General features: G+C 55.3%; 1 protein-coding gene across 1 annotated transcript; it reads right to left on the bottom strand.

Annotated features, from left to right (window-relative positions):
- Positions 1–1,127: 1,127 nt before the first annotated feature.
- On the bottom strand, positions 1,128–22,406 carry LOC308526377 (uncharacterized protein; the record flags this gene model as incomplete). Its single annotated transcript, XM_081101507.1, has 9 exons — positions 22,121–22,406; positions 19,664–19,809; positions 14,881–15,018; positions 12,865–13,326; positions 12,133–12,374; positions 9,130–9,273; positions 5,840–6,971; positions 4,085–4,224; positions 1,128–1,221 (listed from the first exon to the last, which is right to left on the bottom strand). The coding sequence occupies exons 1-9, from the start codon at positions 22,197–22,199 to the stop codon at positions 1,128–1,130; spliced, it is 2,577 nt and encodes an 858-aa protein (XP_080957633.1). The 5' UTR covers positions 22,200–22,406.
- Positions 22,407–22,665: the final 259 nt, after the last annotated feature.

Here is a 22,665-nt window from a genome sequence, read left to right as displayed (position 1 = left end):
TGGTGGGTTTGATCCCCCAACAAGGGCACATACCTGCATTGCAGGTTTGATCCCTGGCCCCGGTCAAGGTGTATGCAGATGGAAACCAATTGATGTGTCTCTCTGACATAGATGTCTCTCTCTCTCTCTCTCTCTCTCTCTCTCTCTCTCTCTCTCTCTCTCCCTCTCTCATTTCCCCTTTCCCTTCCTCCCTCCCTACTTCTCTCTCTCAAAAATCAATGGAAAAATATCCTCAGGTGAGGATTAGAAAAATAAGTAAATAAATGAAAACAGTGAATGTAAAGGGTAATACATTGCAGCTAACAGAAAATGAAGCATTCGAATGTAACAAGGACCACAGCTGGGTTCTGGTCCTAGCTCTGCCATGAAACAGCACTGTGCTTACTTACATAAGCCACTCAGTTTCCTCATCGGTGCCTCAATTTCCCTGTCAACAGAAGGGTCAGGCAGAGGTTCTGAAATTCTGTGGTTCTGTGATTTCTACAGAGAGGCCATGCGGGATTCATGGTGATTTGACCTCAAGCCTGGGCTGGGACAGGACAATGGGAAGGCCCTGCTCCTGGGCTCAGGCCCAGGCACAAGGGGAGCCCTGCTGGATGGAGGCCGGCAGTGTTGGGGGTCAAATCGGCCCACCACCGGGCTGCTGCTCTCTGGGGAAGGGAACGTGTTTGTGAACCTGCCCTGGGGGGGGGGGGTGTCCAGTGAACCCAGAGGAATGGAGGACAGAACAAAAGGCTCCTGTGCTTGAAGACTGGGGTGCTGGTCCAGGCATCTGCCCCAAGCTTCCTTCCCAAAACAGAAGCATGATTTTCTAGGTCCCGCAATCTTGAGACAAAAGCTGATATGCCTGCTTTAGTGGCTCTAAAAGCACAGACTCTGCCCTTAAACAGGCTCCTGGCCAGCTGGCACTCACCATCCCTCATAGGATAACCCTGAGTACTGAGGGTGGGACTGACAGAAACTCTAAATTCTTTCCATGCTGGGAGGGACCTGCACACAGGGACCTGCCATACAGCGGAAGGTACGGGCCCAACAAACTGGCCACTGCTCTAGATGCTACAGCTTCCCTCACTCGTGAAAAAGCAAGCTTTCTGTCCTGTGTGTAAGCTACTGACGCTTAAATCAACTCACTTCTTTGGTGCTGGATCATGGAACTTGTGCTGAGCCATGCTTTTTTTGTCCAGTTTTTCATTTTGTCTCTGTAAGGCATTTAATTTGTCTCTAACAGAGGAGAGAGAAAAACAGTCTGTTTTTTAAAATAAAACACATAAATTAACTCATCACCCCTGCCTGGGACCTGGCCCAGAGGAGCCGGTGTGTTTCTGGGACTCAGACATCACGGTGCTCATGACCACCATGACCCCTGAGTTGGGAATACGGGGATGGAAGCATGTGACATGGGTCCAGGAGCCTAACACGTCGAGGAGACGGCTGAACACCTAGGGTCAGGCTGTACGTCACCTCAGGAGAGAGACCCTGAACCATCTGACACTCAAGCTGGGAAACCCCGAGGGTCCCAGCCACGTCAGCTCAGGACATTGGGCACTCGGGTCAGACCTAGGGCTAGGCTAGCTCCTGCGGGTGCAGACCAACGATACCTTTAGTGGTGGGGAGGGGTCTGCCCTCGGTGACTTAGATGGGCATCAGATTAAAAAGGTCAGTTTAGCAAAGTCAGTCCTCCGACTGGACCCACTCCAATGTTGGGCTTCTGCTAACACTTCTAGTGAAGCAAACTCAAAGCCTTTTGGGAGTCAAACAGATAAGATAAGGAACAAAGCGGCCTGGGAGGACCTGAGGGAGGAGTCGGGGCTAAGGCGAGGCTGAGCGCTTGGTGTCACCTGGGACCTAACGCGGGGCCTGCAAACGAAGTGCCGCTCTCCATGTGGCAGAGCTTCTGACTGCTTTTCCCGAAGGATCCAGAAGCCCCGGCTCTAAAGCACAATCCCTTAATTCCTAAACGTGGGAAGTCAGTTCACATTTATAAAACACAGAAAGGACCAGAGAGACACCTCTTAAACCTTGGGCTGCCAGAGGGCACCCCTGCTCCTGGGAGAGGGAGCCTGGCCTTTCTGAAGCAGAGGGCATGGCATGCTTTCCTGTTGTCTGTCTAGGACAGTGATGGCGAACCTATGACACGCGTGTCAGAGGTGACACGCGAACTCATTTTTTGGTTCATTTTTCTTTGTTAAATGGCATTCAAATATATGAAATAAATATCAACAATATAAGTCTTTGTTTTACTATGGTTATAAATATCAAAAAATTTCTACATGTGACACAGCACCAGAGTTAAGTTAGGGTTTTTCAAAATGCTGACACGCCGAGCTCTAAAGGTTCGCCATCACTGGTCCAGGAGCCATGCACACAGTGCTCGCTATATAGCGCCCCCCACTGGGCCGCCGGCGCCTGTCCAGTTCCTGCCTCTCGTCATCCATGTGGCCTTGACAGCTCAGACCCCAGCTTTCCCTGCTTCAAAATGAGTCCTCGGCATCCAGGCAGCTGCTCAGGCTCCTTCAGTCAAGAAGGTGCCCAGGCCTCCTAATCCAAGGGCTTTCCCGCGAGTTCACCGCAAAGTGAGCACCCGCAAGAAGTGATCGCTTGCAAACCACTGGGTCCCTGGCCATGAACCTGCTCTGCTCCCAGCGCCCTCGTTGTTTCGGACTCTGTTCTTCTAGTCTGTGTTATTCTGTTCCCACAGCCGTCCCCTAGCCCCACAAACTCATGGCCCAGCTATCCCAGGGCTGGGGAAGACTCCGCTTGGAGCAGGCTCAGGAAGCCTGCCCACTCTCTGACCTCCTACAGACACTTTCTAATGCAAAACCGTCATCAGATCATCCCCCCGGTTACCAGGTCCCTACTCTTCTAGTTTGTACCTGCCCAAGCTCTGCTGGTAATTTTTAGCAGCTGCGTTATAGAGAGCCCACTTCAGGGTACAAACTCTCACTTCTACCCCAAAAGTACAGTGCGGTTTTCCATGTCAACCATCCTTGGTAGGTGTTGAGCCCCCTGTAGATGAGCAGACGAATCCGGGAGAACAGTGAGCAGAATCGTCACCCTGGGGAGCTGGGACAGTGCCCCAGTGGTCACTGTGGCCATGTCCCTCTGTCCCACACTAGCCAGCCATTCTCGATCGCAAGGAAGGACAGTCCCAGCAGCACAGCACCGAGGGGTGAAGACCACCCTGGACCCACAAGATGCATCTCAGATGACTTGACTTCCAAACCACAAGGTTTCCAGCACCAAGGCTCTTCCTCCTGCCCTCATTTCTGGCAGCTTCCTAGGCCTTGTACACCAGCATCCCTTAATCACCCACTTCCCAGTGAATCCGACTCATTAGCCAGGCATGAAAGCCTTGCACGGCTGAGCGCTGCCTCCTCCAGCCTTCCTTCTTGCCACTCCCTGCATCTTCCCTGCACCCAGACCATGCCAAGCCCCACCTTCATGTTCAGCCCCTATCCCCCCCACACACACTGGCCAGCCTTCTCCCCATCCATGTCAGCAGCAGAACCCCAACTCCTACCACTACGCTTGCTTCTACCTCCATGGAGCTCCTCAACGTCTGTGTGCACATAGCTCTGCTCACATCCCATCACTCCTACTGGTTCATGGAGACCAGGTAACTGGTTCTGTGCACTTTGCAGGGCCAGGCCTGTTGGCAAACACAATGTCCGCAGAGGGAGGACAGCCACTGTGCACCAACAACCCACTCTGCAGCCCATTAAGGGAAAAACCGACACAGAAAGGGCTCAGCCTGCGATATGAAGTCCTTCCCTAGGAGCCTCTCTTTATCACTGTTGTATTTTTCAAAGTGAACTTGATCCCAAAAGAAGATTAAGAAGCGTCTGGCAGGGGGCAGTGTCTCTGAAAAGCCAACAAAGCCAACCACCCCTATTTGCAGAAATCTAGAACCATTCCCGGGAAAACGAGAGAAGGATGTGCTGGTAAGATGGTCCGTCCCCTTGCCTGGGACACCAATGCACCCAGGGGTTCTCTGCTGCCCAGAATGGCGCGGTCTAGTCACGGAGCTGGAAGCCACGACCCCTCTGTTGACGGGCGTCCGTCAGCCCACACCCCTCACACGTACTGCTGCTGCTCCTCCTGGTGCTGGTCCTTGTCCTCCACGTCCTCCTGGAGAAGCCGCTGCTTCTGCTCTTTCAGCCTTTGGATTTGACTCTGCAGGTGATGGTTTTCTCCCACCAAGTTGCCCTTGAGGCGGGAGAGCAGCTAAAACACAGATGGACAATGTCTCAAACATCACACGCTCCCGTGATTCCACTGCTGGGAATCTATGTCCAAAAGGAGAAAAAGGCCACGTGCACAAAGATGGTCATTTTGGTATTATCTACGTCAGCTGGCGTGACCAATACGGCCAATGCCATGGGGATGGCCAAGCCTTCTGCCACTGCACCGTCCAATCGGGCAGCCACTGGCCACGTGTGGCTGCTGAGCACTGAAAACGCAGCCAGTCTGAGCTGAGCCATAAGTGCAAATATATAATAGGTTCTGAGGACTTAATAACAATTAAAAATAATGTTAATAAGCTGCCCGGTGTGTGTGGCTCAGTAGGTTGAGTGTCCCATTCACTAAGAAATCACCAGTGTAATTTCTGATCTGTGGTGAGCCGGCATGGCCATGGCATACTCAGCCCCAGGGTGCCTTATGTGCCAGGGCAGCTCAGCCTGGTTCAGTGACCCTGAGAGGGGTCGGTGAAGGATTAAGAAAAGACAGCAAGAGAATGAAAGCTGGGTCTCAGTGGGATGCTGCTCCTCTGACATAGAGACAGCGCCAGCGCCCACAAGCTGTGTCTTTATTTTATAGCAGATGCCACGAGGCGAAGGAAGGGTGTGATCAAGATGTTTACAACATTCTCGTGGGTTTCAGTCCTACTCAACTACATGCACCTGAACTCTATCACTCAGGCATGTGGGGGCCACGTGTTCGGACCACAGGTTCAAGCTTACCACTGTAGCTGTTGGCTATAATTGTGCTGGGAAGGCTCTGCCCTCCAAGCTGGGCCTTGCACGTTGCAATGAGAGGACTGTGCCCTTTCATCAGTCCAAGGCTTGAACCTGTCCAAACACTGTAGCTGCGCCCCACACTGATCAAGGCACATGCCTGGGTTGCTGGCTCCATTCCCCAGGAGAGGGCATGCAGGAGGCAGCTGATGGATGTTTCTCTCAAGAAATCAATAAAAAATCATATTATTTTAAAAAATCTTATTAATAAGCTTTTGGGGTTACATGTGATATTTTAGATATAAGGGTTAAATAAAACAGACCCCTACATTAATCCCACCTGATTCCTTTTACTTTTTGAATATGGCTACTAGAAAGTTGTCTGTACACAAACAGGCGTGAAGCTGGACCTGAATTTTGGGCTGAGGCTGGCCAGCTCCTGCTCTAGAATATCATCGTGGTTGGTGTAGCAGGAAAGTCCCAAGCTTTCGCTTCAGACAAACGGGGTTCCAACCCGCTACTTCAGAGGGACAAGGATGGGAACCCCAGCTCACAAGATCATTGTGAGAATTAAATGAGATGACACAGAGAGCAGAGTGCTCAGTCGAGAGGATGGAGATGAAACGGTACTTGGATGCTTCCATGCACCATCCCAACAAAAAGCAAAGATCAGGTGAAAGGTGTTCTGTAGCACACCCCTGCCAGTCATGGTGTTCGTCCCAGTCAACTGCCTCTGGCTTCCTCTCTGCCTCTGAGTGACATTCACACACACCCTTTGAGCAGAGATGCCAATGAGGACCCATTCCCACCTGGCTGAGCCCACGGCGTCAGCCAAGGGAACAGGCCCACCCAGGGTCCTGAGGCCCTCCAGCCCCAGGCCTCACCTGGCAGCGGTTGTCCAGCTCGGTCAGCGAGATGTCCGTGCTCCGGAGCTCCTCCCTCAGCCAGTTGCACTGGTTCTGCCAGCAGTTCACCTGCAGCTGCGTGTCGTTCAGGGAGGTTCGCAGCTTCTTGTTGTCTGTGAGTAGCTCGTCCTGCTCCCCCTTCAGCTCCTCGTACCGGCCCTGCCAGTGGTTCACCTCCCGCTGCGTGTCCTTCAGGGAGGTTCGCAGCTTCTTCTTGTCTGTGAGCAGCTCCTTGGTGAGGGCCTGCAGCTCCTTGGTGAGGGTGTACAGCTCCTCTTGCTGCCCCTTCAGCTCCTCGTACCGGGCCTGCCAGCTGTTCACTTCCCGCTGCGTGTCATTCAGGGACAGTTGCAGCTCCTTGTTGTCTGTGAGCAGCTCCTTGTATTCTGTGAGCAGCTCATTGGCGTCGGCCTGCAGCTCCTTGGTGAGGGCGTACAGCTCCTCTTGCTCTGCCTTCAGCCCCTCGTACCGGCCCTGCCAGCTGTTCACTTCCCGCTGCGTGTCATTCAGGGACAGTTGCAGCTCCTTGTTGTCTGTGAGCAGCTCCTTGTTGTCTGTGAGCAGCTCATTGGCATCGGCCTGCAGCTCCTTGGTGAGGGCGTACAGCTCCTCTTGCTCTGCCTTCAGCCCCTCACACTGGGCCTGCCAGTGGTTCACCTCCAGCTGCATATCATTCATGGAGGTGTGCAGCTTCTTGCTGTGAGTCTGAAGCTCCTCCTGCTGCCCCTTCAGCTCCTCGTACCGGGCCTGCCAGCAGTTCTCCTCCAGTTGCCTGTTGTTCAGGGAGGTTTTCAGCTCCTTGTTGTCTGTGAGCAGCTCACTGGCGTGGGTCTTCAGGTCCTTGGTGAGTGTGTGCATCTCCTCTTGCTCCCCCTTCAGCCCATCGTACCGGGCCTGCCAGTGGTTCACCTCCAGCTGCCTTTCATGAAGGGAGGTTTGCAGCTCCTGGGTGTAGATCTGCAGCTCTTCCTGCTCCTTCCTCAGGCAGTTGCACTGGGCCTGCCAGCAGTTCACCTGCAGCTGGGTGTCGTTCAGGGAGGTCTGCAGCTTCTTAGTGTGGGTCTGCAGCTCCTCCTGCTCCCCCTTCAGCTGCTGGTGCAGGGAATTGGCCCTAGGGGTGGAGAGACACAAGGCCAAGGGCTGAGGCGCACTCCCAGGCTCTGTCCCAGTTGTGCAACCTTAATCAAAACTGCAACCTCTCTGGGCCTCAGTGTTTTTCATGTGTGAATGAAGGGTTGAACAAAATCAGCGGTTTTCAAACTGTGTTCATTGGGGTTCTAGGAGGCTACCCCAGGTGCCCCACTGCCAGCTGGGGGAGAACGACAGGCAGGCTCGGACACCACGGCAACAGAGCATCCCTGTAAAAGTCCTTTCTATGTGAGGCTTTGGCACATCTGCCTACTTGGAAAAAGGGTTCTTTGATTCAAACATTTAAACACTGAATCAGAACATTACTGCTCTAAGACTCTATGTCTATATCCAGCTCTTCTCCCCAATTCCAAGCCCCTTTCTAATTTCAACTACTGAGATAAATAAAATAGAAGATTCTGGAGTGTTACCTATATCCACTTAAATCATCATCATCATCATCATCATTACCTGGGATTCCTTGGGGTAGATTATACCAAAAAAGCTCATATGACCAGAGGCTCATGGACTCAATGTGAACACAAATGTGTGAAGTTTGGCCCACACAGCTTTTTAAAATTTTTTTAACATTTACTTATTTTATTCTATTTTATTTCATTTTAATGTGTGTATGATTTTATTAATTGATGTCTCTCCAATAAAGACAGCTAAAAAAAAATTAAATAACATAAAGAAGAAACAGAACAAGATAAAAAGATTCGCCATTGTGGTCCTATGAATACTCGCGGGTTAGGTTTAAGGGTCCCTGGCCTCAAATATGTCTCCAGGTCCTCCCATTCCTCTGTCCTGCCCAAAAAAGGAGATGTAATAAAAAACACAAACAAAACAAAAAAATAATTACTGTATCAGCATTCCAAAATGTTAAGGTACCCATCAACATTCAGATATCTTCTTCTCAGGGAAAAAAAACAAAAACAAAAAACAAAACAAAAAAAAACATACAGAAGGAAGACCTGGCAGCCCCGCCTGCCTCCCAGCTGACAGCCTCTATAGCTGGGCTGTATTCTCCACCAGGGCCTGGTCTATTGTTGACTCTCCTTCCCCACCTGCTGGACCTGCCCGGCCACTGCAGGCAGCTGAGTTTACTCAGGGCTGTGGGAAGCAAGGGTTCATATGATCACGCCTCTGGGTTGAGGCAAGACTTGGATTCGAATCCTGCCTGTGTCACTAACTAGGAGCATTGACCTTGAACAAGTTGTTTAATCTCCCTGAGCCTGTTTCCTCCTCTGTTGCTGTGGATTTTTGAAAGGATAACAATCGCTCAGTCAATTCTTGTGATTCACAGTATAATATTCTGCCCAACCACGTGAACCCTGACTTAGTGAGTACTGAAACTGTTCCCACCGGTTCCTGGGAGTCTCTGATCACATTCTGTCAGCTCATCAAGACATAAAGACGCCTCGTGTAATACACTCAGGGCCAACAGCACCATACCTGGGCCCAAATGACCATTGTGTGCCACTCGAATATTCCCCGTGAGGCCCGGCGCAGCCTTGCACTTGGGAACACTAGTCAGCACTTCAGCACTCCATTTGGGGGCCATTTCAAACAGCAAAATCGCCTCCAAAGCACACAGAATAGAACACCATGGCACTCAGTGGCCCATGAAGAGGACGCTGGTAGGTGAGAGCTAAAACAAGGCTGGGGTCAAAGGCCTTGTTCAACCTCAGCTGCAAATGTGCACATCAGGCGACTCCAGTATCTCCCACTCTGGGCATCCATGACAGGCCACGGGCAATGATTTGGGGGTCACCAGTACATTTCAGCCAGGAGGTGAATTCACAAATGGGAATGCGTGAATGCTGAGGACCACGCCCCCTCCCTCATGGGATCACTGGTGTGAGAGGATGCAGGTGCCCCTACCAGACAGTCATCAGCATCATAACTGTGGGAGGGGAGACTGTCCAAACCGAGACAATGCCCCATCCCAGCTGCCGAGTCCGTCCTTCCAGCCACCAGCTGGAGGCCCCTTTACCTTGTTCCCACCAGCTGCTTCCAGGGCAGGGTTGGTAAAAAAGCACCATCACCAGAGGTCTCACTTGAGCTCAGCTCAGCGGGTGCTGAGTGAGTGGGTCTGAATGGAATCCTGGCAGAGGCGCTGCAGGGGGTCCGCTGGGTACCTGTCCAGCTCTCGCTGCAGCCTCTGGTTCTCCTCAGCGGCCATGGCGCTCGTCCTCTGCTCCTGCTGCAGAGCCTCCCGCTCGGTGGTCAAGAGCGTCCCCAGCTGCTCCAGCGCTGCCTTATGTTGGAGCTGGTCCTTGTATCTGTTGAAGGGAAACATACCCGCTAGGAATGGAAACCCAGGGAGACCTCAAAGCCTTGGTGAGCGGCTTCTCTCTGCAGAGCTGTGGGAGAGGGGGATCCGCATGGGACAGTGCTGGACAGAGAGAGTGGACAGTCACTGGGCCAGCTCTGGGGGTCTCCTCCAGCACAGGAGGCAAGTCTCCCCTCCTCCCACCCGACGTGTCTTCATGGTCCCTACCAGTCCCTGTCAAAGCAGCCTCCCTCCTTCATCCCACTGGGAACAAAACCACTGTTTTATGAACTTCACGCCCTTCTCAAAGAAACCACTGCAAATACAGCAGAATTCCACCGCCCATAACAGCTGATCCCCCCCCCAATGGGCCCTGGGTGAGCCCTCCGCCCCAGCTCAGGAACACGACTCTTCTTGCTCTGATCCAGGCATCTTGGGGGCCAGAGTCTTGTCTGGTGGGGCCCAAGCAGCCACCATGGGCGACTGCACACCCTGCTCCTCATGGCACCCCCAGTCCAGCCCTTGCCCTCGCTCTCCCACAGCCTCCTCCTCAGCTCGGGCTTTTATTTCCTTCCTGTCTCAGTCTGCAGAGGGTCCCGCACAGCCTCTCCGGAGGGCAGCAGAGCACAAGAGGGAGTCCCTGACCAGCCCCAGGCTGTTCCTCCTCCTGCAGCAACCTTCCCTGTTCAGGTGACTCAGGGGCCTCCCCAGGTCCAAGGTGGAGACTGAGTCATCACCTTTCAATCTTCCCCAGGCAGACAAAACCCTTTCCAGACCCCCTTCCTGAGGTGTCCACACCCAGAGACAGGCTGACAGAGACCACCCAGGTTCCAGGGTTTCAGCCCCTGCCCGCCCACCCCATATCAGCTGTACTTGTACCATCTGCCTGGAGCCAAGACTTGTGCGGACTCAGACACACACACCTGCTCGGTCGGCTGTTGGAAGACAAACATTCCTTCCTGTGGCCTTTAGCCACAAGTGGAGGCTGCCCAGACATGGGAAATGGAAGGTGGGGGTGATGGCTCTGCTGGGCTTTCAGGGCGGCGATCTTTCTCATCCAGGTTTGACAAACAGGGCTATGGACCATTAGGGTCCCCACCTCCTGCTTCCCTGTTGTGTCTTGGAAAAGCACAGGATCAAGCATATCGCAACCATTAGTAACCACCCTCCTGCAGGGCAGAAACTGCGAGTGCTTCTCCCCACTGAATCCCGGGTACGAGGCTTGACACCCAGTGCATGTCCAGGGAAACGAAGGAGCGAGTGTCCCAGGCAAGTGTCAGGTGAAATGAATACAGAGCCCCCGGCCTGTGTTCCAGGCACCTCCACCTCCAACCTGCAGCCCTGCTGCAGACACACCAAGGGCCTCCAGCTATCTGTCCAACCAGCAAAAACCACTGAATCACACAGTAGGTCCACCAAGCAAGGAGTCATAGGCAGAGCAATGAACTCCTCCCTCAGACCAGTCAAATGCCACCTGTACAAACCTTCCCATGTTAACAGCCATAAGAATTTATCCACATGGTTATCATAGGGCATTGAGGGTAGGGCCCGCAGCACCTGGTGAGGGGTGGGCACCACAGGAGGCTCCCATCAGTAGTCAGCTGGGTGCATTCAAACCATGTTAGACAGCACCAGGCGCCCAGTGGGTGCTCACTAAGCATCTCGTGAACACAGGATGGGTGCGGAGGAGGCAGAGATGGAGATGCCAAGAGGCAGAAGATGCTCATTCTGGCTGGAAGAAACGAGAGTCTGATAGGAGCAGACATCTCGGCACCCCCGAAGGATGGGCATCTGGGTGGAGAAAGGGGTGGAAGGCTCTGGAGAGAGTCCACAGGAAGCACTGGGTGAGTATTTAAATGAATGTCATCTCCCCCAAGTTCATGCAGCAGCAGGCGCCCTCTGCAGGCTCTGCAGGCTCAGTGCCCTCCTGGTCCCTGTGATGCCAAATCCCTGCACCTCAGCTGCTCCCGGGGAAGCCCCAGCCTTTGCCTAGCATCTTGCTGAGGCGGAGGCATGGGAAGTACTCAGCAGGGATAACTCACAAGCACAGGAAGTGGACAGCTCCCTCCTGTGCTGCTCCAAGTGTGGGAGAGCCTCTCTTTAGCGCATCTCTCCCTCTCTCTCCCCACCACATTGGAATCCTCTGTACATCTTACTTCCCCCAGGCTCTGGGTCCCGGTGCACCTGCTGGGGTCATTGCAATCAGGGATCTGCCTGGCAGGAGCTCAGACGAAGTTGGCTGACTACATGCACACAAAGCCCTGATTTTGAAAAAGTGCAAAGTTAAGATTTATGAATTTAAGGCACATCACTTTTACTTTTAAAAAGGTATATGGAGAGTCAGAGGTAAAGGTGATATGAGAATGGCAGAGTATTGGTAATGCTGCTGCAGGTGAGGGGAACCCAGGGTTTTCACTATACTAGTCTGTACACGTCCATATATTCAAAACTTTCCAAAATTAAAAGTAAAAAAAGAAAATCAGAAGTGCAGACTTTGAGACTTGGACAGGGAAAAGGCTTGGGGAGCTCGGTAAGGCACGCCGCTGAAAATCGGCAGCTGTGGTGACTTCCCCTCCTGGTCCTTGGTTTGGAGAGAATAGGAAGAGGGGAAGGAATACCCCGGGAGCTGGGACCCCAATGCTGACACCTGGTTTCCCTGAGCCGGGATTAGTGGGCACACCCTTCTCCCCTGGGGGACCCTCCTGCCCCTCAGTCTCCAGCCGCACCAACTCCACATCGCTGAGGGTGAAGGTGGATTTATTTCTCTTCACTGTGAAGCAGCGGGACCAGAGGAAACATGAGGGGCCAGAGTGAAGGGGGGACAGGAGCCCGGGGAGCCTGTCAGTCACCCCCAGCCACAGGCACCCACCTGTCACTGAGAGCCTTGCTCTCCAGCTTCAGGGTCCGACTCAGCAGTGTCTTCTGGCGGCGGTACTTGTCCAGAAGGGCCTCGTGCTCCCTAGTCAGGTGCTCGTGGAGCGCGCCCAGGCACACGTATTCCTGCTGCAGGGCCTTGTGGGCTGCCGCCAGCTGCTGGTGCTGGAGCTGCGTGTTCTGCTCTGTGAGCGCAGTGAGCGAGACGCTCTGGGAGCTCAGAGTGGAATTTTCCACCTGCTGGGAGGGAGAAGGGGATGATGCCTCACCAGGTGCAGACCCAGGGGGACCACAGACTCCGGATCCCCACGTCCCCACACGGAGTGGGGCCAAGAGCAGGTCAAGTGTCGACACCAAAATAGCAGGACCCTCAGGAGAGGCAACACCCAGCCGTGCTGAGGACAGTTCTCCCTGCACTCAAGGAGCTGCTCTGGGAAGGCCCACGGCAGAAACGGACTGCCCCATGGGCCTAAGCTTAGTCCTGGGCCCCTCTCTGCACATGTGACCTTTCTTGGCAATTTATGCCCTTTCTCTGGATAAGCTTCTTGGGTACCCTCTCTGACCACTTTGAAAAGTGCATGGAAAATCAGTAAGGATATAGAGAACCTGAACAGCACTACCAACCCATTTCTCTGATATTTACACAACACCCATCCAACCGCATTCAAACCACCAGAAAGTTAACCGGGGAGGAATCCATCCTAACTCATTCTGAGGCCAGAATTACCCTGGTGTCCAGCTGCTTGTCCTGCTCCAGGCCCTCGGGCTGCAGGGTGTCCAGAGACGTCTGCAGCCTCTGGTTCTCCAGCAACAGGTCCGGGCTCTCCCGCTCGAGGGCGTGGACCCTCTCAGGGGCCGCTGTCAGGGCGCTGACCTCCATGGCCAGCTTCTCGATCTCCTCCTGCAGCCGATGCAGCTCCTGCTCCAGCTTCTGTGCCCGCACCACGTGCTCCTTCACCCGCGCCTTCATGTGCTCCAGCTCCTGTGCCTGCGCCGCCTGCGCCTTCACCTGCTCCAGGTCCCGGCACAGCTGCCGCCACTCCCACTCCATCATGGTCACTTTCCTTTTGGAGTCCGTCACCGTCTGGAGGAGGACTTTTTTCTCAGTCTTCTGGCCCTTCATGCGGGCCTTGCTGCTGGTCTGTGAACTCTCCCGCAGCGAACGCACCAGTTGTTTAAGATCCTTGAACTGCAGGAAAACACAATGGAAACGACACAGGCGTGATTTCGGTCCAAATGGGAGACCTAAAGTGTAGGCCTGGAATGCCCATTTCATCATGGCCCCAAAGGACGTCCTAACGTTTCCCAGAGGCCTGACATGGACAGAAGGTGAAGGGCACGGAGATCCCCCCCAGACAGTTCCAGTCTCAACACTTTCACAGGAGCCAGATGACTCAGAAACAGAAACCACATCTTCTCCTAAAGCAGTGAGGTGATTCCCTGGTGCTTTTACCCTGGTCCACAGGGGCTCGAGAGCTGACCGCCACCTCTGTGGCCGCTCCTCACGCCACTCTCCCCTGCAGACACTGCACATGCTCTTCCCTCTGCTGTGAATGCTCACCTGCCTCCACCTGCGGCCTCAGCATCACTGGCTCCTTCTCATCCTCCAGGGCTCAGTGTGACTGACAAATCCTCAGGGAAGCCCTGCACCACGATTCTGAATGTCCTCCACCCAATAAGACTCTCCCTGGACCCACGTATATTCCCTCAATAGCACACGTCTCAAGTCACCTGGCTTGTCACCTGTCGTTCCACCTCCTAGACTGGAAGCCATATTGGGGGAGGGTGGATGCAAGCCTCTTAAGTCTACACAGCACCTCCCCAAGCCCCTTTTCTGCAATACTAGAGAGGCTGAAGAACTCAAGTACCTGATACCCAGCCTCCCTTGCAGCTAGGGTTAGTCATGTGTCAGGTGTGGCCAATGAGATGTCCACAGAGGATCCCGGGAGGCCTTCCCTCTGTCTCTTCACACTCCACATTATTCCTGCCCACTTCTTGGCGAGGTACAACAGCCACTGCCAAGACTGGCAGAGCAGGAAGAGAGAAGCCTGGTTTCTGGGTGGCGTCCCTGAGCCGCTGCCCCAGCACTGGGCTGCCTACCCTAGGACTTCCTGTAGTGTGAGGCGGGACAACCCTGGAGGTTATCCAGGGCTCTGAGTGTGAAGCTGGACATTTGAAGGGGGATCTTTGTCCTGCGGGCTGTCCCATGAGCTGCAGGACATTTAGCAGCATTCTGGCCTCTCCCACCACAGCCAGGAGCACAGCCAGGAGCACCTCCCTTCTCCTCCCCCAAGTCATGACAATCATAAACAAGATGGCCAGTGCTGCCCAAACAGTGTGGGTCAATGGTTGAGCATCAACCTATAGACCAGGAGGTCACGGTTCGATTACCGGTCAGGGCACATGTGCAGGTTGCTGGTTCAATCCCAGTAGGCGGCAAGCAGGAGGCAGCCGATCAATGATTCTCTCTCATCATTGATGTTTTTATCCCTCTCTCCTTCTCCCTTTCCCTCTGAAACAAATAAAAAATAGATTGAAAAAACAAAAAGATTGCCAGTGTCCCTGGGAAGCAATATCTGTCCCCGCGCCCCTGCTGTGGCTGGAATTGCTGGTGTGAGCTGCAGCTGAGGGAAGAGACTGGTGACCCGGGAATCACTGCTGGATTCCCAGGACAGCCTATGGTCCTGGAATCTCCCTCTTGCAGGCAGGGGCGCCAGGGGAGGCATGGCGCTGGAGGGCCTACCTCCTGGGCTTCCTCAGCCTTCAGGGTCTTGATGTCACGGAGCAGCTGTTCTCTCTCCTCCACCAGCTCCTCACAGAGAGTTGCCAGATCCCGGCTGGTCTGCTTTTCTCTTTCCATCTGGACTTGCCAGTCTTCATTCTGCGGAGCCAAAGACCCAACAAGTGCAAAAGTCCGTTTCAGGGAGTGAACTGTGTTTTAAAGCAAACCCGAAACCTGTCAGCCCCACGGAACACTTTATCAGGCCTTTTCTCAAGGGGAAACCTTCCTGCCCACTTCCTGGGGAGGTACATCAGCCACTGCCAAGGCTGCAGAGCAGGAAGGGAGGAGCCTGGCTCCTGGGTGGTGTCCCTGAGCCGCTGCCCAGGTCAGGCCTAGTTGTGCAGTGAGCTCCCCATACCCTTGACCATCACCTCCCAGCCCATGGTGTGCACTTCCAGCTCATGGTAGAGAAAAAGGCCATAGACACCAATCTGTCAGCTTCCCTCCCAGCTTTCCACTGCTCACTCTCAATGCTTCCGTCTTAGGCCGTGTCCACTACCGTCCTGAGGGCCAGGCCACATTCCTGGGGCCAGCAGCCACCACTGGATGTCCTACAGGGACTTCACCCAGTTGGTGACATTCCTATTCATCCAGCTGCTCTCAGGGGTCCTCTGCTATCTCTCTCCCTCCTCTCCCCTCCAAGTAAATGGACCACCAAGGCCTGTCCTCATTCCCCATGCGGCTCCCCCTCCACACCCCACTGCTGCCCAGGCCAGACCAGCTCCGTCCTGCCTGGACGACTGCCCAATCAGCGGCCCGACATGGAGCTCTTCAGTGGGAACCACCAGTGCCCACTCCCTGAACATGAACTGCCTGGATCCGCACGTCTCACACTCTGTGCCTGACACCTGAACACCGTGATGGATGCAGATTCAGACTCAGGGTGGGCCCTGAGGTGCGACTCCCAGGCGAGGCCCGTGCTGCTGTCCCTTCCCACTGACACCAAACTCATGACCACAGGGGATGGGGAGAAGGTGGTTCCCTGCTAACGATGTGACTGTGAGCAGGTGTCCTTAACTGACAGTGCCAGCAAGCAGCAGGCATGGGTGCCAGCTTCTGTCAGGGTGACATGCTCAGCTCACACCTGGCAGGGGGCAGGTGCAACAAGAGCTGACCCCTCCTGAGAACGCCAGGCCCCTCCCACCCTCAGAGCTTCTGACATGGTCATTCTCGGCTGGGGCCCAAGAGCCTGCATTTGACTTGTGACCCTGATGCTGGTTTGGGATGATGGCTCTAAAGCTAAAACAGAGGAGCCCCACGATCCAGATCAGGTGGCTCTCAGAGCTTTTAAACACCCGAGACCTCAGGCCACCGACTAGAACCTCTGGGGGCAGGACCTTCAGACACCCAGCAACCCAGTGAGCAGCAGGACCAAGAGCCGGCTCCATTCACCTGGCTGGGGGCGGCCTGGTACAGGCAGGTTGACAAACTCCCTGAAGGATCGCTGCTCTAATGCCAGCTCTGCCTACTTCTCCTGGGCAGGGGGCCGCCCTGCCTTTATCTCACAGGTCTGGGCACTGTCTCCAGACTCCTAGGAAGTAGCAGGCAGGCAGCTTCTTCCCCATGAAGGGGAGGGTCAGGCACAGTGGGGCTCATATCCGTGCCCTCACAGCACCCTGTGGGCACACCCAGCCCCCTGCCCCAACATGGGGACCCGAGGACGGGGCAGCCCCACCCAGCCAGGGTCAACAGCAAAAGGCGCTGCAAGGAGCTACGTGTCTGAGTCTTTCTCACAAGTGAGAACATCTTTCTTCTCCTTCCTGATCGCTGCCTCACTTCCTAGCACCAGGTCTGGGCTCAGCAGGAAGCAGGCATCAGCCCTGATGGCAGCGCCTGCTCTGGAGCCGGCCCTGAGGAGGAAGGCCCTGCGCAGCTGTCACTCCCCCTCATTCAGAGAAGGGCACCGGCCCAGGGAGTCCAGTGATCTGCGCAGAGCCCCACAGTGAGGATGCGGCAGAGCCGAACGCACCGCAGTGGGCCGACCCCAGGCCTGCTCTCTCAGACAGGGTCTGGGGTGTGTGCCCCCCACCCTCCTGCCTTGTTCACCCCTCCCCATCTTACTGTTAATCCTTCTCCCTGCTGCCCCCGTCTGTCCCAGTGAAAGGAATGTTATGTCCAACCTTTGCATATCTGGTGTGGCTGCTTCTTGTCTGAAGCTGTGACTGCCCCATGCCCCCCCGGCCCCCCTCCTCCGCTGGACACCCCCATCTTTCTCTGCTTCTTTTTGCCGTGGAACTGGAACTCTCACTCCTGTCCTTCCCTGAAGGCCCTCCCTTCTCCTAGGGCAGCGGTTCTCAACCTGTGAGTCGCGCACAATGAAAATACATCCTGCATATCAGATATTTACATTACGATTCATAACAGTAGAAGAATTACAGTTATGAAGTAGCAACGAAAATAATTTCATGGTTGGGGATCACCACAACATGAGGAGCTGTATTAAAGGGTCACAGCATTAGGAAGGTTGAGAACCACTCTGAGAGCTGCCTGGGCTGAGATGGTTTCCTGTCTTCCTCAAAGCACCAGGCTTGGGCCATGGGCTCCTGTGTGGAGGCTCCAGGTGCCCAGAGCACGCGGGTGCCAGGGGCCTGCCATCAGCCCCTGTGCTGCACTTGTGTTCCCACGACAGGCCCCAAAGGGCTGCCCTCTTCCTAAGAGGAATGAAGTCTGAGGATGTCAGTGCCAAGTGAGGGTGGGGGGCGCACCCTCTCTAAGGTCGACAGAAAGGTCATGAGTTACAGGGAAGGATGTGAACTTTGGGAACTAAGGTTTACACAGACCAAAGGGAGCCTACATCCTGGGCGACACTGGGTGGTGGGAGAACCGAGCTGGCACCGGGGGGGCCTGGGACTCCAGGCCACCTGTCCTGGCTGACCCTTGTCCCTTCTTCTCAGACACCTCCCAGAGGGCCATGTTGTCTGGACGTGTCCAAGATGGGCCTGTCCTGGCTCCAGGGAGGTCAATGTCAGGCCATGTCCCCTGTGGTTTTTAGCTGATGGCCCAGATGCACCATCGATCCAACATTAGGGAGGACCCATGATGCAGCCAGGCCCCAAGCGGGCTGAGCAGGACAGGGAGGAGAGCAGAAGGGCCACCTTCGCAAGCTCCTGGCAGCAAACAAGGGACAGTGCTAGTCTGGGAACTGTGGCTCCTCCCTCCCACCATGGGCTCAGAGCCAAGACAGGTCTCCGAGGGCTGTGGCAGGACTGCCCTGGGGTCCTACAGGGAACTGATCAGGAGAGGAAGTGGGGATGGGACCGGAGAGACAGGGCTAAGGAGTCATGTGGGGAGGCGGCAGCCACCACCTGTCCTGTGTGTGCGGAGGGGGGACCGGAGTGGACGCTGAGGGCAGGAGAAGCATCAGAGATCATTTCTCAGCCCTGCCGGGAGCTGGGCCAGAGGCTACAACGCAGGCCTCTGCAGCTCACCCCTGAGGACCCGCCCCGTTGGAGGTTCTCATCTTTCTAAAGGTCAAGCCTTTCTATCTCGGCAAAGATGGAGCTGCCATTTACAGAGACATTCACTGTGCCCAGCCCCCATGAATCTAAAACCCAGGCTGTCTGGTGGCTTTCCCTGAGCTGCACTGCACAGAGAGACGCGGTGTGAGGAGGGCCTTCCTCCCGGCTCCCAGGGAGAGGACGCACTGCTTGGCAGCTGCTCTGCTGCGAGGCGCACGGAGCCTCAAAGGATGAGAAGCGTGAGTCACAGAACCTCGGACGTCCCACGAGAGGCCTGGAGAAACCACTGCACAGGAGGAGGGGCGGTCCCAAGCCTCACCCAGAGATGAAGTTCCAGCAGAGCTGTGACCAGCGGGACCCAGGTCTCCGGTCTGCAGCCCACGTCCCTTCCATTGCCGGGGCAGCCTCAGCAAATGACACTGGCAGGACCCCTGGGCCGGTCGGGACAGACACCCAGACACCTGAAAGCACCAGTCCTGCCAGGTGGTCAGCAAGCAAGAGTGCCCTTGCGCCTTCCTCACCCGGAATCCGGGCACCCGTCAAGGTGTGCTCAGAGCCCATGACGCAGCTGTGTCACCCGTGGTGGCTACATGGACTGAGGCCCTCTGACCCAGAATGACCGGCACAGGGAGGCCATCGCTGGCCTCTCAGGGCCCTTCTTGCCATGTGAATGAGGTCCTGGTAACTGTAGGATGAACCTGGCTGGTAAGCCTGTCTGTCCTCCCAGATGTCTGTTCCTCTGTGCTACTGGGAAGACCAGGTTTGTCCTGAAAGGCAATGCAGTCCAGCCATCTCCTCTTCCTCATCCCCTCCACCGAAAGGAGAGAGCGGGCACTGCGCTCCTGTCACCAGCAGCCAAGCCCTGAAACAGCCCATCCATGGTCTCCACACGGGAGCGAGTCTTCCATCGCTGCTTCTCTCCCGGGCCCGCCTGATGGTTTCTAACAGGGCGCTGCTCTCCTTCCATGAGGCACTTACCACGGGCTGGACCCTCTGCCTGCACTAACTCACACCATCCTCACCACACCTACTGGTGGGTGCATCGTTAACCCCATTTCACAGATGAGGGCAACGAGGCGCACAGAGGCCCATCGTGTGCGGTCTCACTGCTGCAGGGGCTCCTCATGCTGCCTCGTGACGCCTCTCCAGGAGGCCTCCTGTCCCCCTACCGTAACAGTGGCTGCACTGGACTCTGCCTGTCCCCCAGCTGCGCATGCTCACCGACACCCGTGTGCTCCCCCTGGCCACTTACATGCCTGTATGTGCCGGACACCACCCACGGGTACCTGCTTTCTGAGCTGCTGGTTCTCCTTCTCCAGCTCCCGGCGCTGGAGGCTGCTCTCCTGCAGGGCCAGGGAGGCGTCCCGCAGCCCCTGGATGGTGTCCTGGAGGCTCTGCTTCTCCTTGTCCAGCTTCAGGAAGCAGCTGGAGGCTGAAGAGCAAAGTGGAGTCAGAGCCCATATTCCAGGGGCCTCAGCTTCTGCTCTCTGCCCCCGGCCCTGAGACGGCCATCACCCTGAGCCCTAGGCTTGAGGGTCTGGGATGGTCAGCTGGGTGCCCTCCCTTTTTCCCAGGGTGCTGCTGCTGTCTGCATCTGAGGGTTCCTCGGGCGGTTATGGCCCCTCTGCTGGCTCAGCTGGGTTTGTTAGGGGAGCAAGCAGAGCTTACGAAGAAAGCAGGTGATGGCAGAGAGAAGCCAATGCAAACGTTCAAGACAGTGGAATTGTTGGCACCACTCTCTGCCATGTTTTAACCTGATCATCAAGCCAAAGATTTCAGAGACTAACGGAGATGGCAAAGAGAGTGCGCTCTCTGTGCCAGCCTCAGAGTGGTGGGAATCCAGGTGGCTCAGCCGAGGGTGCAGCGGGGACACGATCACTGACCGCATGTCTGTGGGTGGAAGAGGCTATGGGGCGCATATGCCCAGTACTCGCCATCTCTGGGTACGGTCCTTCAGTCAGAGATTTCATTTTGTACTTTCACAGTTGCATTGAAAGAGAATGAGACAGTGTATCCAAATTGCTTTTAAAATTCTAAGTGAGATGAAAACATAAGGCAGAAAAAGGCAATGTCCTCCTTTGCTTTTAAACAGCTTCAATGCGGGACAGAAAGGGAGCACAGACCTGAGATGAATGGGAGTTCGCGGCCCCTCCCTGCCGCCAGCAGGTGTGTGACTTTGGGAAAGTCCCGGGGCTTGTTCAGGAGGAAAACATGACTGTCTGAGGGGTCAGGGTTGTTCCCTCGCCTGTCCCTCCAGGCCACACACTCAGCTCTGGGAGCCTGATCACACTGTACTGCTAGTAGGGATGCTCACGAGCACCCCAAGAAGCAGAGCAATGGGTATCTTTGGATAAGACAAGGGCGAGAAGAACAGCCATCCTTTGTTGGCGCCCCGCGGGCCAGGCACAGCCTAACGCTTCACTGTCTCCTCTCACACGGTACCCATGGCAATCCTGTGAGGCAGCTTCATTACCCCCATTTTTCAGATAGGAAAACTGGGGTGCAGAAGAGGTCACCTGGCTAACAAGGAGAGGAGCCAGGACTTTAAACCAGGCCTTTCTGACTCAAGAAGCCACCACCCCAACCACACAAAGTACGTTCACGCTTTGTTCGTGAGCTGCCAGCTGAGCAGTAGGAGTTGGGAACATGAAGAAGAAGTCAGTCAGTGACCCTGAAGGGCTCACAAGCTGCACTGAGCATCTGGATCAGGGAGGCTTTCCAACCCCATCAGCCACCTTGGTCTCTAACAAGCGTATCTGGTCTGAGCCAGTCCCTGCCAGCTGGCACCACTTCTGTGTCCCACCAGGGGGCAGTGTGCTCCCCAGGAACCTGAACTCCCAGAGCCTGGGTTCCCAGGACTGGGGAGACACCAAACCACGGAAAGAACTAACTTCTCACACAGACTCGTAGTTCAGTGAACTGATTTTAGGTTTGGAGCGGATGGGACGCCTTGAAGAGAAGGAATACCCAGCTGCTTTCAACAGCCTTTCCATGACGCTGAGGAATGACGCTCAGAATTGAAAAAGCAGCCCCTCCCCAAACCAGCCTAAGGCCCTCCTGGCTCTGCAGAGCTCTAAGCAAAGCCTAACCTGCACTCTCAGGTGCACGTGTGATTGTTGGACACAGGAACTGGCTTGTTGTTTGCCGGTGCTGAGGCTCCTGCTGCACTGCCGGCCACCACACCCACCTTCCCTGGCCACACCCTCACCTCCTCTGGGGGCTCGGAGGGGGCAAACACCAGAGGGAGAGGAAGAGGCCTGGATCCCCTGAACAGCAGCCACTGAGCAGCCCCAGCCCAGGAAGACGGAGAGCAGACCATACCCATCAGTCCGATTATGAAATCAACGGAGGAAACCATGCCCCGGGTACAACTATAATGGAGGCGAGTGACCACTGGGGACGTCTCCTGCATCCAGAGCTTCCAACCCTCCACCGAGAGATCGAAGACACCCCCTGGGCATCAGCAAGCTGTCATCTGGAAGCTCCTGGCACTGGCTGAATGGAAGCTGAGAAATCTGGCAACACTTCCTTCGCATTTCGCGTCCTGACTCAAGGTGGCCAGGCCCTTCATGTTCTTGGGGAGAACTGCAATGACACAGTTCCAAATGGCCCTTGATTAAAACCCTATTTACTTGGGTAGAGGAAGGGCTGACACATGAGTTTCAGAGCCAAGGGCTCAGCTCCCTGGGTAAGAGAGAATCCACAGCCAGGCTGGCTCCCAGCCACCAGGGGCTGCTGCTTACCCTCTGACAGCTGCTCCAGCTCCCAGTGTAGGTGGGCGGACTCCTCCACACTCTGCCCCTGTGCCGTCTTGAGGGCCATGATCTCCTCCCGCAGCTCCTCAAGGCATTTCTGGTCTGTGTCCCGGGCCTAGTGCAGGAAGTGGGGGTGGGGGTGAGGATGTGGACGGGGGCACGCTCTGGAAAAGCCCCGGCCCCCGTGCATCTGTCCTCATTCCCCCAGGATGAAGGGCCTGCATGCCCCTGCTCACTACCAAAAACACAGCTGCACAGAAATGACTCCAGCACATGGCCCAGGTGTGAGACTTACAGCCACTAGAAGGTATGCTGACCCAGTGACCTAGGGGATGAAGACACCCGAGGTCTCTGAGGGGTGTCTGAACAAAGTGACGTACAGCGCAGGGCTTTAGAGCAAGTGCTATGGTGACGGCAGCTCTGTGGCCCCTTAGCAGGCCTAACGCCTTGGAAAGGCCGTAGGGACTCTCACATCACAGCTCAACCCACATCATAAACGCCCGAGTAGACCTTTTTTGCAACAGAGGCCCAAC

Source organism: Myotis nattereri (genome assembly GCF_964212035.1).
Source record: "Myotis nattereri genome assembly, chromosome: 10".
NCBI lineage: Eukaryota > Metazoa > Chordata > Mammalia > Chiroptera > Vespertilionidae > Myotis > Myotis nattereri.
This window is presented reverse-complemented; position numbering and strand designations above follow the sequence as displayed.